Here is a 15,561-nt window from a genome sequence, read left to right as displayed (position 1 = left end):
TATGTTACACACGTAATTTGAATTGGACTTTACGTCTGTAAGACTGTACCTTATTTTTCTACTATGTAATAGTACCTACACCTTTCGCGATAAGGTAGGTAATGAACACGATAAAAATAGTAGATTAGATTTTTACACAAACACTGCCGGCTACACACCTGGTGTTCTGTGGACTGTTAGTCACTATGTGACGATCGTTTGCCTTTATTATACTGACTCAGATTGTATGTATACCCACATTATATTCACTTAAAACTAGACTAGAAATGTTAAAAGAAAACAATTTTCGCCATTTAGCTAATATGATAACACCATTTCTTTAATAAAACGATTTAGCGATTTAGTATTCGAGGAAAAAGTGGACTTATTATTTTTAATTTGAATTTGGTACCAACCCCTACTTTTCATCTTACGCATCACATCGCGTATTTTTCTTTTACCTAATATTATATGTACCGGACTTTTTAGACCTCGGACTTTTTCACCACGGACTTTTTGGACCTCGGACTTTTTCACCACGGACTTTTTAGACCTCGGACTTTTTAACCACGGACTTTTTTACCACGGACTTTTTTACCGCGATTCATATTACTAATAACTCAAATTCTAGCGATGAAGATGACGACAATTTTATTGTTTATTCATCGCAACCAGAAGCTAAAACCATTAAAAAAGCTGATCTGGAAGTAGTTACTTTTTTTAAGGATAAGGCTAAATCGTTAAATATTCTAAACAATTATCCAATTATAAAAAAACTTTATTAGATTTAATACCAGCTATGCTCCTCAGCACCCGTAGAACGAATGTTTTCCATGGCAGGATTTATTAATAATCCTACCAGAAATAAATTATCCGATATAACCTTTGAAAAACTTGTATTTTTAAAAGGAAACAAAGATAAATTAACTATATAAATGAATGATGTTATGTTACTATTACTATTGAAATTTTTTTAATGTATACTATTGAAAGTGTCAATGTTTTTTATTTTATTTTTCATTCTAATTACTTAATGATGTGGCCATACCCACAATAATAAACATAATTTTTAAAAATCCAGTGACTAATTTTATTAAAATGTATTGAGTATCGAGTATCGAGTATCTTGTATCGCGATAGTCCAAAGCCAAGTATCGAGTATCTAGTATCGCGATACTCTAGAGCCAAGTATCGAGTATCTAGTATCTCGATACTCCAAATCCAGGTATCTAGTATCTACTATCTCGATACTGATTTTTGAGTATCTTGCCCATCCCTGGTGGTAGCGAACATCTATGTGCTTCGTTCTTCTATGAAACTTTGGATTTTTTACGAGTTTAATCGCACTTTGATTGTCTCCATACATTGTTGGCACCATTTTTGGCTGGTCCAGCAATTCACCTAAAAACAATTTTAACCAAGTTAATTCTTGTACTGCTTGACTTAAAGCTATGTACTCTGATTCAGTTGTGCTAAGGCTAACACACTGTTGACGACGTGAACTCCATGCTATACTTCCAGATCCTAATGTAAATACTGACCCTGATGTTGATCTTCTTGTATCCAAGTCACCTGCATAGTCAGCATCACTGTATCCTTTTAACATGAGTTTTTGTTTAGAACTAAATACCAATCCAAAATTAATAGTTCCCTTTAAATATTTTAAAATTCGTTTCACTGCTGTCCAGTGTTGTTCCTTTGGATCCTCGATGTATCTACTAACTAGATTTACTGAAAAAGTTATGTCCGGTCTTGTAATCTGACTGAGATATAATAAGCTTCCGACTGCTTCACGATATGGGACTTTACTAGTTAGATTAGTATTTTGTTGCTTGTCATCTAATGAATGTTGAGGGTCTGCTGGTAATTGAACTGGATTTGCTTCAGTCATATTGAACTTCTCCAATATTCTTTTACAATACAACCCTTTGTGCATTACAATTGATCCATCAGATTTTTGCTCAATTTCTGTACCTAAAAATTGATTCAATTCTCCTTCGGTAATATTGAAATTTGAAACCTAACCTAACCTAGCGACGATTAATACTTTGTTACTTTCTCTATTAACAAAAACACAGGGATCTGCTTTTGTTTCTAATAGATTAAAGTTAAGAAGAAATGTTTTGAACTTTATGTTCCAACATCGTGGTGACTGCTTTAGGCCATATAAACTGCGTTGAAGTCTGCACACCATTTCGGTACCATCGTTGAACCCTTCTGGTTGTCTCATGTAAATTTCTTCGTCCAAATCTCCATATAGAAAGGCTGTTTGAACGTCAAATTGTCAAAGTTGTAATTGTTCTGCTACTGATATAGCTAATATAGACCGAATTGAATCAAACTTTACTACAGGACTAAAGTTTTCATTAAAATCAATACCGAACATTTGACTATACCCTTTTGCTACTAGCCTAGCCTTGTATCGATCAACATGTCCATGAACATTGTATTTTGTTTTCTACACCCAACCACAATTTACAATAGTTCTGTCCTTAGGTAAAATTACGAGCGACCATGTTCCGTTTTGTTCAAGAGATTCCATTTCATTGTTCATGGCTTCTATCCATTTTTCTGAATTTTGTGACTCCACAGCTTCCTCGAAACTCACTGGATCGGATTCGACTACGAAAAAGGCTGAATTATCATAACGTAATGGTTTCTTAATATTACTTCTGTCTCGCAAGTTGTACACGTTGACATTTGATCCATTTTCTTGTTCATGTTCTTGTTTTTCATTGTCACCTACACTTATTGACCCAAATTTATTTTCCATGACTTCATCCCCTTCTGATTTATTGCTGTGTTCTAAAAAGCCGTCTTTGTGTAAGCTAAGAGCATCAATGTTATTACTATCATTTAAATTATTAGAACATTCTACACGTTGGTCATTTACAACACTTTTATCCTTGAAAATAACGTCTCTACTAAGTGTCACCTCGTTATTTTCTTTATACCAAATACGATACCCTTTTGAAGTTTCTGAATATCCAACAAAGTATCCTTTTCGACTTTTTGCATCCCACTTCTTTCGTCGTTGTTTTGGAACTAAACTATATGCATTTATTCCAAATTCTACGAACTTTTCTGTTTTAGGAAGTTTATCAAACCATAACTCGTATGGAGTTTTACATACTTTCCCTGAATTACCAGTATAATTGAATGAGAACACTACTGTATTGACTGCTTCTGCCCACAGTGATTATGGAAAATTCTTGGCATAGATCATTGTTCTGGTTGCCTCATAAATAGTCTTCATTGAACGTTCAGCTCTTCCATTTTGTTCAGGAGTATAAGGTACACTTGTTTCATGCTTTATTCCAAAAATATTTAGAATTGATTGAACTTCAGAATTCTTATATTCTAATCCATAGTCACTTCTAATAGTTTTAATAACATGTTTAGTTTGAGTTTTAACTATACTCAGAAAACAATTAAGTTTTTCTTTAACCTCAGATTTATTTTTCATAAAATAAACATAAGTATATTTAGAATAATCATCTTTAAAAATAATGAAATATCTTTTACCTCCTAATGAATTCTCTTCCATGGGTCCACACACGTCGCTGTGTATTATTTGCCCTGGTTCAATAGTTATTGTTTCGCTCTGAGTGAACGTCTCCTTATGCTGTTTGCCATAGATGCATGGTTCACAGAATAACTGTCCTTGTATATCTGTAAATTGTATTTGATTGTGTTTTAAATACTCACGAACATGTTTGACATTCTGATGACATAGTATTTTGTGCCAGTGTTCTAATGTTAATTTCTTAACTGCAACGTTAGCACAGTGTCCAATTTCCTGTGAAATATCTGTTTTGATTAGCATTGAAAACAATTTATTCTCACGAACACCGACTGCAATTACACGATTATCCATTTTAAATGTACAACCTTTACTGTCTGTCACTATTGTAATTCCTTTATCAAGGCATGCCCCACAAGAAAATAAATTTACTTTTATATCAGGTACATATAAAACATTTTCTAAGTAGCCTTTTATCCACTTATTGTTAACATAAGTATGAATATTTATGTTACCTTTTCCGACTGCCATAATGTGCTTACCATCTCCAATACGTACAGGCGAATGCACATCAAAATTTTTATAATCGACGAACCACTCTTTCCGATTTGTCATGTGGTCGCTCACACCTGAGTCCACATACCATTTGTCTGAGTCGTCGATGTCTTCAATTTTTCTTTGTACACCAATAAGCGCCAAACCGGAAGTTGATTTCTTTTCTTCTTGTTCCCTTTTGAATATCCTGCAGTCCCTTTTCCAGTGTCCTGGTTTTTTACAGTGGTTGCATTTTCCTGGTTTTGTATTATCATTTTTGTTCCCGTATTTTTGACTTTTAATATACTTGCCTTTGTTTGCAGTCAAAGCAATACTTTCAGCACCATCGTTACGGACAGGAGGTCCTTGCACTTGTCGTGTTTCTTCCACCATAAATCGAGTGGTTAACTGTTCTAGCGTTCTATTTGTACTATTCATTGAGTCCCATGCACTGTAGAAGTGCCTATAGCTATCAGGTAATGTCATCAACATTTTTGTAATCAACATTGATTCTGAGATAGGCTCTCCCAATTGTTTTAGTTGTCTACTTAGATAGTTTCGAAATATGACCGGCTATATTGTCCTTAGGACCCATTGTATAACGATAGAATTTTTGTTGTACTATTGTTATGCTTGTGTCCGACATCTGTTCGTACACACTAAGTAATTTGTTCCACATACCATTTGCTGTGTCACAGTTCATAATGTATTGTAGAGGTTGTTCATCTAGCGAAGTGACGATACATTTTTGAGCCTTATTATCTGCCCTTTTCCATATTGAAAAATCAACACTACGTCTTTTTCTCGCTTCATCTTCAGTTTCATTACCGATTTTTGCTAAAATTGGTTTCTTTGATTTTCCTGTTACTACATCAAATATTTCAGCTGCATTCATGATAACCTTAATTTGAAATTTCTACATGTCCCAATTTGATGCATCTTTGAGTTTGTTGATTTTATATTGTTCGTTTTCCATATTTAAACAAAACGTAGATGTACACTATCTGCACACTAAGAAACGCACGCACACTACACTGCACTTACTTCGCGAATTATTATTGCTGTAGGTACACTGTCTGTACACAAAAAACACGCAATTCGTTAATCAATTATTATTTTACTAATTATTCACGACTTTATTATAAAGACCCTACTCTGGGCCCATAACCTGTTGAAGTACACAGATATACAGAAGTTAAAAGGTAAATAATAATATAATCGGATATATATAATATAATAATAAGTATAATGATACGATGTACAATAGTTGTACGAGGCGTAATATAGATCAACGACTACCCACATAACATCCTAACCTTGAATGAGCTTTAAATTAATATTGTAATTTGAATGTTCATGCTTAAATAAATGTTAGGTTTTGGTTGAATCGTGATCGTTTTAATATGAAATAAACCTTGCCTGAATATCATTTGAACCAAAAAAAAAGATCGAATCAACACTTAGTCCTCAATGTCGGTTAAGCGTTAAAAAATAAAGGTTTATTAAACCTAGATTCTTGGCTTAAATTTATATTTATACAAGACTTGTTAAACCTTAATATTATTAATTCTTAATCAATATTTGATACTCATTGAACCTCCTTAAATATCTTTTTTATCAATTTTATGTAAATTATTATACATATCAAAATATAGCTTAATTCAACTATAAATTAAATTCCATCCATTTAATCTGTTTGTTTTACCTTTAATTGAATATATAATCCAATAAATATTATTATCTATAATGATAAACAAAAGGTTTGGTAAACAAAAGACAACACGACCAACAAAAAACAAATAATAATACATGGACACATGGTAATAATAAATAATATTATAAATTATAATATATTTTCAAATTATATTATTACTTTAAAATATTAGTTATACATTTTAGAAATAAAATATTATAATTATTTTTTATACAAATAACTAAAAAATCAATGTAAATGATAAAATTAAATCTAGCATCTAGCTAACAAAAAATGTTTGATTATACATATTACATAATATATAATTTATGTATTATATAAAATATTAAAATGAAAAATAAACAAAATAATAAACTTGTATCATTAACAAAAAAAAAAAAAAGAAAATTATATTAAACAAATGATAATAGTACCAATATAATTATACATATTTTGTATCATTTACAAAAAAAAAATATATATTTAAACAAATGTTAATAGTTCCTATATTATGGATGTATTATATAGTAAAACAAATGTTAATAGTCCCTATATTATGGATGTATTATATAGTAAATTAAAATTTTCTGTTACTTTATAAAATATAAAATAAAATCTTAAAATGTAAAATTAATACATTTGTATTAATTACATAAAAGAAAAAGAAAATTATATTTGAAAAATTAATGATAAGTACCTTTTATCAGTATTATATATTATAGTAGTAAATTGTAAATTTAATTTTTCATTACTTAATAATACATAATATAAAATCTTAAAATGTAAAATAAATATAATTAAATATATATAAATAGTAAATTAAAATTTTCTGTTACTTTATAAAATATAAAATAAAATCTTAAAATGTAAAATTAATACATTTGTATTAATTACATAAAAAAAAAAAGAAAATTTTATTGGAACAATTATAATGATAAGTACCTTATATCAGAATTATATATTGTAATTTTCTGTACTTTAATATGAAAAAATTATTTAACTGTCTTATCTCTAATTTTAAATGGCGTTTGAATTAGCACATATTTTATAACCTGTTCAATTTCGTTGGTTGAATTATCGGATGCAGCAAATTTTTTAATAGTTTTCACAGATTCTAAAAAATAAATAATAAATTTAATAAATTTAGTTTAAATTATAGTATAGTTTATATTATATTATACATTACCAAAAATAATTTTATTCACAAGTAATTTTTCAAACGAGCATTTTTTATTTCCGCGTCCGTTGTATGAAAATTTGCATAGCAATTCAGGTGTAAACATTAGAGTCATTATTCGTTTTACCATAATTTTAATGGATTTTCCACCAACAGATGATAAACGTTTGACCTAAATCAATAATAGTTTAACTTTTGTATATATAAGTACATACAAATAATGTGCTTAAACAAATTACATACCAACTGATGCCGATAAATTTTATCAATATATAACTCATTTTCAAATTCTTGTAGATTTTCCTGGCTTTTAATAGGCAATTTATCATCTATAAGACAAGTGTCGTATAAGAGTTGAGATTCTCTAGTTTTTGTCAAAGTATTTTCTTCGTCTCTCTGAATAATTATATCTAATTTCTCATGTATTGATTTAATTTCATATTTAATTGTTAGCATATAATTCAATAACCTCGCATATTGATCATCTGTAAAAATACGTTAAAATAATAAATATTCTTCATAGATAAACAGTGTTCAGTGGGAAAATTGGGAATTATTAAGATATCCAATAAAAACAAAAATTATGGAATATGTAAATCAAAATTATCAGTTAAATAATATTATGTAATCGACAATAGTATGATTGGAATAATGTTATAGTTGAGGGTACATATTATATACTTATTATTTCTAATAATTACCTTTATGAAGAGCTTTTTGTTTATATTTTGATGTAGGTCCTTCTGTGGATTTAATGGATATACTATTTTTGACTAAAATTAAAATAATTGCATACAGGAAATTAAATTCAATAATCATTCGACAATATAATAACTAATAAGGGTACATTCTGTCATTCTAATGCATTAATAATAGTTTCAGGAAAATAATGCATTTAAATATGAATTAAAAGCAAAATGAATGGATATATTAGTATTATTTTAAACTTTGTTCATCATTTTTTTATTTAATGCATATTAGGAGTGCATAATTTAAAAATGTTAGGACATATTTTCGAACTTATTATTGTGCATATTATAATGCATATTTTGCCAATTTTTAGTGCATGAATGCATGCTTATTTATGCATTTTTTAGTGCATGAACTTATGAGCCCTAATTATTACTATTACTAGGTTATGATCACTATTATTATTACTATTATTTCTCACTTATATGTTAGAGGTTAAATTTTTATTTTTCTGTTATACTGTGAACTTGAAACGTCATCTTTCTATTTTATGTTATGTTATGTTGCAAGTTATTGAAAGTAATTATATTAAAAGCTGAAAGTGATTATACTGAGAGACAGAGTTATTTCTTACAAACAAATAAAACTATATTTGTGAATACTAAAAATTAAAATTATAATTACCATTAATAATAGAATTGTTTGGCGTACAGGCAGTTAAACTTGAATCATTGCTATTTGGACTTTTATTAATATCATCAAATAGGCTCCTTTTTACACCTTAAATTGTAGATATTTGATTATAAAGCATGAAATATAGTCTAATGCAAATTAAACTTTTATTTTACATTACCGTGTGACTGAGATGAAGATGTATATTTGGATGTTTTTAATGGAGACATAATAACACTGCCGTTATCAGATTTGTTTCCTAAAAAAAATAAAAAATTACATGATATAAATTAAATTAAGTTATAGTAACAAATTATAATTATAATTTTGAATTTATTAATAGAAATTTTAAATACCACTTATCAGCATTTTTGGAATCGACTTGTTCATAGTTTTTAAAGGTGTGACATTATAAATATGAGTTACTGCTTTAGAGGATGTAGTAATATCATCATTCAATGTAGCTGCAGGGCTCATTTTGATGGTCATGAAGTTAGCCCCCCCACTTTGGCGGATTCACTTCAAACCAGCGGCAATATTTAGCAAATTAATTGCAAATAATTGCAAATTGGTTTTTAGGATTTGCAAATTTAGTGCACGCTTGCAAACTAAAAAAATGATTTGGGGGGGCTAACTTCATGCAGCCCCCCCCCCCCCCACTTTGTCCGATCCGTTCCAAACCAACGCCAATATTTAGCAAATTAATTGCAAATAATTGCAAATTGGTTTTTTTAGAATTTGCAAATCAAAATTGGAATTTTGGTGAATTTTTTAAAAAATCGATAAAAGTCGCATTTTTTTATAATTACGAATTTTTTTATCAAAAATCGATTTTTTTTTTTTATTAATTTTCCTTGAAATACAGATTTTTATTGATTTTTATTCAACAGATACATTTTTGTAGACTAAATTTTTTAAATTATGAATTTTCCATCAAACAGATTTGTATTCAATTTATATCTTTTACAAAAAATCTAAATTGAATTAAATTCTAAAAAAAATCTGTTAGATAAAAAAGCAATAAAAAAAACTAATAAAAAAAACCATATTTGATAAAATAAATTTTTGGGTCAAAAATTCACTTTAAAAATATTAATTAAAATATGTTTGATAAAATAATCTTATTGTATAAAAATTAATAAAATTAGTAAAATTAAAATCTTAAAAATATCTGTTTGATATAAAATCTATATTATTTAATAAAAAAATCTAAATTTGATAAGACAGTTTATTTTTAAAATAATCTGTAATTTAAAAAAGAAATCTAAATTTGAAAAAAAAATAAATAAAAATTCTGTATTAAATAAAAAAATATGTACTTGATAAAAAGATTTAGGTATATTTGAAAAAAAATCTATATTTGATAAAACCATAAAAATTCAAAAAAAACAGTATTTTATTAAAAAATCTGTATTTAATAAAAATCTATGTTTAATAAAAAAATCTAAATTTGATAAAACAATTTATTTTTACCAAGGTCAATGTTTAGAAAATTAATTGCAAATAATTGCAAATCGGTTTTTAGAATTTGCAAATGTAAATTGTAATTTACAAAATAATTAGTAGGTATAATTCTGTATAATATTAATAATTAACGAAAAATATATTTTTTTTAAAATGGCCCAAAATGGCTCAGAAATAATTTATAAAATGAATGTGGAAATATTATGAAACTAATAAAAAACATAATAATTAGTTAAAATTTATTAAATAAATAATATAATTTAAAAAAATCATATAAAAATAATATTTACAAATTTAATAACTAAAATTGTCTACAATAAATGATTAAAACATATTTAAAACAGAAGTTTTTATCATTTTGAATCATTATAATTATTATATTTAATATATATATCTTTAGTCACTTTAATTTTTAGTTTTTATTAGCATTGATCATAATGTATTATTAAATACAGATTTTTTATTAAACATAGATTCTTTTAACAAATATATATTTTTTATCGATTTTTTTATCGAATATAGATTTTTTATATAATATACACAGCCCCCAACTTTTTCGAATTCGTTTCAAACCAGCGCTAATATTAAATTTAGCAAATTAATTGCAAATAATTGCAAATTGGTGAAAATATATTTGTATTATTGTTATAATGTTTATGAATGTTTATGAGTTTTTTAAATTTAATAATAATGATCAAAAAGATTTCTAAAAATAATTAATTAAAATAATGTAGGTTTACTAGGTATAGGGATCTAAAAGTTATAAGAATAATTAATAACAATGATTTATACATAAATAATTAATAAATTTAATTAAAATTTAAATTAAAGTATTGAATTAATTTTAAATAAAAACAATAAATTGAATATTATACTAATTATGGATTATAAATACAAAATATCAAAACACTAAAAGTAATTAGTAAAAATTATGTTTATTGAAAATTATTAAAAGTAAAATATTTATAAATAGTGCATAAATAATGTATATTACAGAAGCTCGAGACTGTTTAGTAGCATGGTGTAATAAATAAGAGAAACAAAATACAAATAATAAATCATATAATCATATAATCGTATTCTAAAAACCGATTTGCAATTATTTGCAATTAATTTGCTAAATATTGGAGTTGGTTTGGAACGGATCGGACGAAGTGGGGGGGGGCAGACCAAATTTGCAAAAAGATTCGCCAAAATTCCAATTTTGATTTGCAAATTTTAATGGTTTTATCAAATTTAGATTTTTTTATTAAATATAGATTTTTTATCAAACAGATTTTTTTAAGATTTTAATTTTGCTAAGAATTTTTATACAATAAGATTATTTTATCAAACATATTTTAATTAATATTTTTAAAGTGAATTTTTTACCCAAAAATTTTTTTTATCAAATATGGTTTTTTTATTGATTTTACATTTTTTATTAGTTTTTTTATTGCTTTTTTATCTAACAGATTTTTTTTAAGATTTAATTCAATTTAGATTTTTTGTAAAAGATATAAATTGAATACAAATATGTTTGATGGAAAATTCATAATTTAAAAAATCTAGTCTAAAAAAATGTATCTGTTGGATAAAAATCAATAAAAATCTGTATTTCAAGGAAAATTACTTATAAAAAAAATGCGACTTTTATCGATTTGTAAAAAAATTCGCCAAAATTCCAATTTTGATTTGCAAATTCTAAAAATTAATTTGCAATTAATTTGTTAAATATTGGCGTTGGTTTGGAACAGATCGGACAAAGTGGGGGGGCTGCATGAAGTTAGCCCCCCCAAATCATTTTTTTAGTTTGCGAGCGTGCACTAAATTTGCAAATCCTAAAAACCAATTTGCAATTATTTGCAATTAATTTGCTAAATATTGCAGCTGGTTTGAAGTGAATCCGCCAAAGTGGGGGGCTCACTTCATGACCATCTCATTTTGTCTATAATATATAAAATATTTAACTTTATCAATGTTATTTATGGATAAAATGTAATTTATTTACCAACCTGGTACAATATTATTATTTTTAGAGACTTTTAATGGCGACCAACCATCAGGTCGACGTTCAAGAACAATATCCTGTCTTAAAAATTTTATGTTTTGGTTGTCGGCTACAATAATATTTTTATTAGGACTAGAATCTGAATCTAATAAAACATGAAAAAAAAAATGCTATAATAATACACTTCGAATCTAAAAAATATAAAAAACTACTTGCCTGCAGAATGATAACATGGTATTGAATTTTGGTTCATGTCAGATAATGTGTCAGATTGTTCACTATCTATAAACAAAAATACTTGATAAAACTATAATATACGATGGTAGCATTATAAATTAATATCGATAAATAAAGATTAAATACATATTATATTATAGAAATAAAATCGTTAAATATGCTTATTTTTTGAAAATTATACCAACTGTATCTAGACTAAACATACCAGATTGTAAACAAACTCTATTTTGTCTTCTAATTTTTTTCTTTTTTAATTTATCTTCTTCTGTCGAAGAAAGGTCAGATTTACCCTTTGCCATCTCACATTTTTTTTGGGCCTTTGAAAAACTGTCTAAAACATATAAAACAACAATGTTTGTTAAAATAATTTGTAATTCTATGCAATAAAATTATTAAATATTAATTTATGTAAACAAAGACATTGCATTCATCGTTTAGACCCTAATAAAATATTAAATATAAAAATGCCTATAAAATATTCATTGAGTTATTATAAACATTATATTTAGAACAAACAGTGTAATTTAAAAACGGCCTTAATTATGAAAGGGTTTTATCAAATAAATTATATTAATGAATCAATGTATTAAATAAAGAAATTATAAATTGATATACGTTAAACTAACCAAAAAATTGAAAATAAACTACCCACTTCATTCGCTCAAAATTATTTTTTCAATTTCAATGATTTATCATTAATTCAAATTGAATACATTATAGTTATATCTAATCTTAACTTACTGCACAACAGAGTAACTAACTTACCTACATTTTGTAAATAAAATTGTTAAATTTTAATAAAAATTGGTGATTATAGAAACAATGATTATAGAAAAAAATTGATGTAATAAATTCAGCGTGACAAAACACAATGTACTTAGAAAATAAACTTTTAGATTATGTTTAATCTGTCTAACTGGAAGAACGAAATTAAATTTTCAAAATTGCATTTATTTTAATGAGTTAAACAAATATGACATTTAAACAATGAAACAAGACAAGACTATAAAAATGTTAGACACATTATAGCTACTGTAAGTAGAGTAATGTTTTCTATAATTCTATAATATATGGAACAGTAATGTATAAGTATAGATACCTACATAAAATGTTATATTATTACAGCCTGTTTTATTAAAAACAACTTCCTACCAGGCGCGGATCCAAGGGGGGGGGGCATGGGAGCGATGGCCCCCCCCAAATATCACAAAACGAAAAAAAAAATCATCATATTTAAAAATTATATTTTTTTATAGCGACTATGAAAAAAAAACTGTTTAGGCTGTTATTTCTTAGTTTTTATGTTCATCATAAATATTAAATAATAATATATTACTATATTGTTTTGCGGATCGTTGAATCGTTCTATTTATAATTCGGTAATTCGTAATCGCGCCGATTGACGACATGACGGGCACCGGTCGTCGTCTCATATCGTAATCGCCCGCATTGATATGTCTACCGTTATAACTTATAAAATATATTTTCATTCCGTATCATTCATTTTGTTCTGTGCAACTATACATGAACTACTGAGTACTGACAACGAAGACAATACATCTTTAAAAATAGTACGTACCGTAATTTGTATTAAATACATTTTAGTTTTATGAATTTATGATATTAATATACAAATATAATATAAAATTATGTAATTATAACGGAAAACGATAATCATAAACAATTAAATAGGTACCACAAAACAAAACATAGGTAACGATTAACAAAATCTACAATATATCATTGAAACAAAACATAACGCAAAACTTAATTTTAGAATATCATAAAACGAAATAAATTAAATTATAATTCATGTACCTACTAAAAGTTATAATATAATATTGATCAGTTTTGTAGAAAATTTATTTCATGCGATTTATTTTTATTAAATAATATTCCGAGTTATCCAGGCCATTTGGAATTGCCCATTCCCTGCATCAGTTGTTATTTTGAAATTGAATAGGTACAAAATAACATTTATAATCAATAGTATTTATTATTTAGTATTAATTATGGCTTATAATATAATATAATATACTAAATAGGTAAATTAAATATATTTGAATCAAATTATTGGATCAAAATAATGATAATCATTTTATTATCTATCATTATTGAATTATTCACAGGCACAATCATCAAATGAAAAATGAACTATAAATTCATATTTTTTACCTGCTAAAAAACAGGTTTTAGAAAATGATACATCCTCTTCTCAATTAACACATGACATATTGACGTCCAAAACATCACAATTTCCGTCTCAAATATCATCATGCCCATCACCAACTCCATGCCCTTCTTCAACTCAGACACTACCAATGTCATCAACTCAAATACCTCAAACTTTTTACTCGACTGATATAGGTCAATACATTGGAAATACTATTGATGATTATACAAAATGTCAGCTTCTTGAAAATCCTTGGGTGCCACCAAAAGATTATGTGTTTCCTTATTCGGAACATATAAAAGGAGGAAAACCGATACGCCGGTATGTCGGTCATCAACATTTGAATTCTTTCAATTGGTTGGTATTTTCTCCATTGAAGCAAGGATTATTCTGCAAATATTGTCCAATTTTTAATAATCTACACAAAGGTGGTTTTCAAAAAAACGTAAATTTACTAAAACTTGTAACACAGCCATTAGTTAAATTTGCAAAATTGTTAGGTGAAACAGGGGATTTAAAACATCACGAAAGAACACAGTACCACAAGGAATCTATAGAATTTGGTAAAAGTTTTTTGAAAACTTATCGTAATCCTAATTTAGAAGTACATAATTTATTAAAAGTTTATTTCTTTACAGTGTTAAGAAATATTTATATGGCAAATATGGTACCTAATAATTATAATATAATAGAATTATTAAATTGTATGTATTATATTATGTCCAAATAAAAAATGGCCCCCCCCCCCTAATAATTGATCTGGATCCGCGCCTGCTTCCTACGTGTAATAATCAAAAATAAAATTTTTCTAAAATAGGAAACGAATATATTTGATTAGTGACGAGGGGAAACATTTTATCATATACAGATACTTATTATATTTAATTTAAAATACAAAATATACTTATAGTTTTCCATAATGCTTACCGATATTACTGCTCAAACAACGTGCTTCAAAAAACGAAAAATCAAGCTTATTTGGTCGTACTTGATTGAATATTGCTTTTTTTATGTCTTTAGTTTTGGACGATCTTGGCCAAGCACAATTCCCTTTTGCATACCAGAATCCAGGAACTACTTCCACAGTGTTGTCCAAAACAAAATGTACAACACACCACACCATTTTATGTATTTGTATTTTCGTAAAGAATAAAACCGTTCAAGAAACGCGTACGAAGGACGGACGCCGTCGCCGAACACGATTATAATATAGACGTGATAGTGAAGGCGCGAGGTGAGTCGTGAGGCGAAGTGAGTCGTGACCGTTGATCGTTGACGAATGACAAGCTTAATATCGTATTATTATATCGTCGCACTCACACATCGTCGCCGTAGTATTAAAATATTGATAAACTTATGGAATTCCCAATGATTACTCTATTTCCATCATTAAATTATTTATTTTAGTCTTAGAATTAGAACGACTTTA

At 27.0% G+C, this 15,561-nt stretch overlaps 1 protein-coding gene across 1 annotated transcript; it reads right to left on the bottom strand.

Moving 5' to 3' along the window:
* Nucleotides 1-6,721: 6,721 nt before the first annotated feature.
* Nucleotides 6,722-15,255, bottom strand: LOC132936033 (uncharacterized). The gene is made up of 10 exons (XM_061002731.1): nt 15,060-15,255; nt 12,165-12,290; nt 11,939-12,004; nt 11,734-11,867; nt 10,473-10,485; nt 8,450-8,527; nt 8,281-8,376; nt 7,150-7,391; nt 6,916-7,078; nt 6,722-6,843 (listed from the first exon to the last, which is right to left on the bottom strand). Exons 1-10 carry the CDS (start codon nt 15,253-15,255, stop codon nt 6,722-6,724), a joined length of 1,236 nt encoding a protein of 411 aa, XP_060858714.1.
* Nucleotides 15,256-15,561: the final 306 nt, after the last annotated feature.

This window comes from Metopolophium dirhodum, chromosome 1 (genome assembly GCF_019925205.1).
Source record: "Metopolophium dirhodum isolate CAU chromosome 1, ASM1992520v1, whole genome shotgun sequence".
In the NCBI taxonomy this organism is placed as follows: domain Eukaryota; kingdom Metazoa; phylum Arthropoda; class Insecta; order Hemiptera; family Aphididae; genus Metopolophium; species Metopolophium dirhodum.
This window is presented reverse-complemented; position numbering and strand designations above follow the sequence as displayed.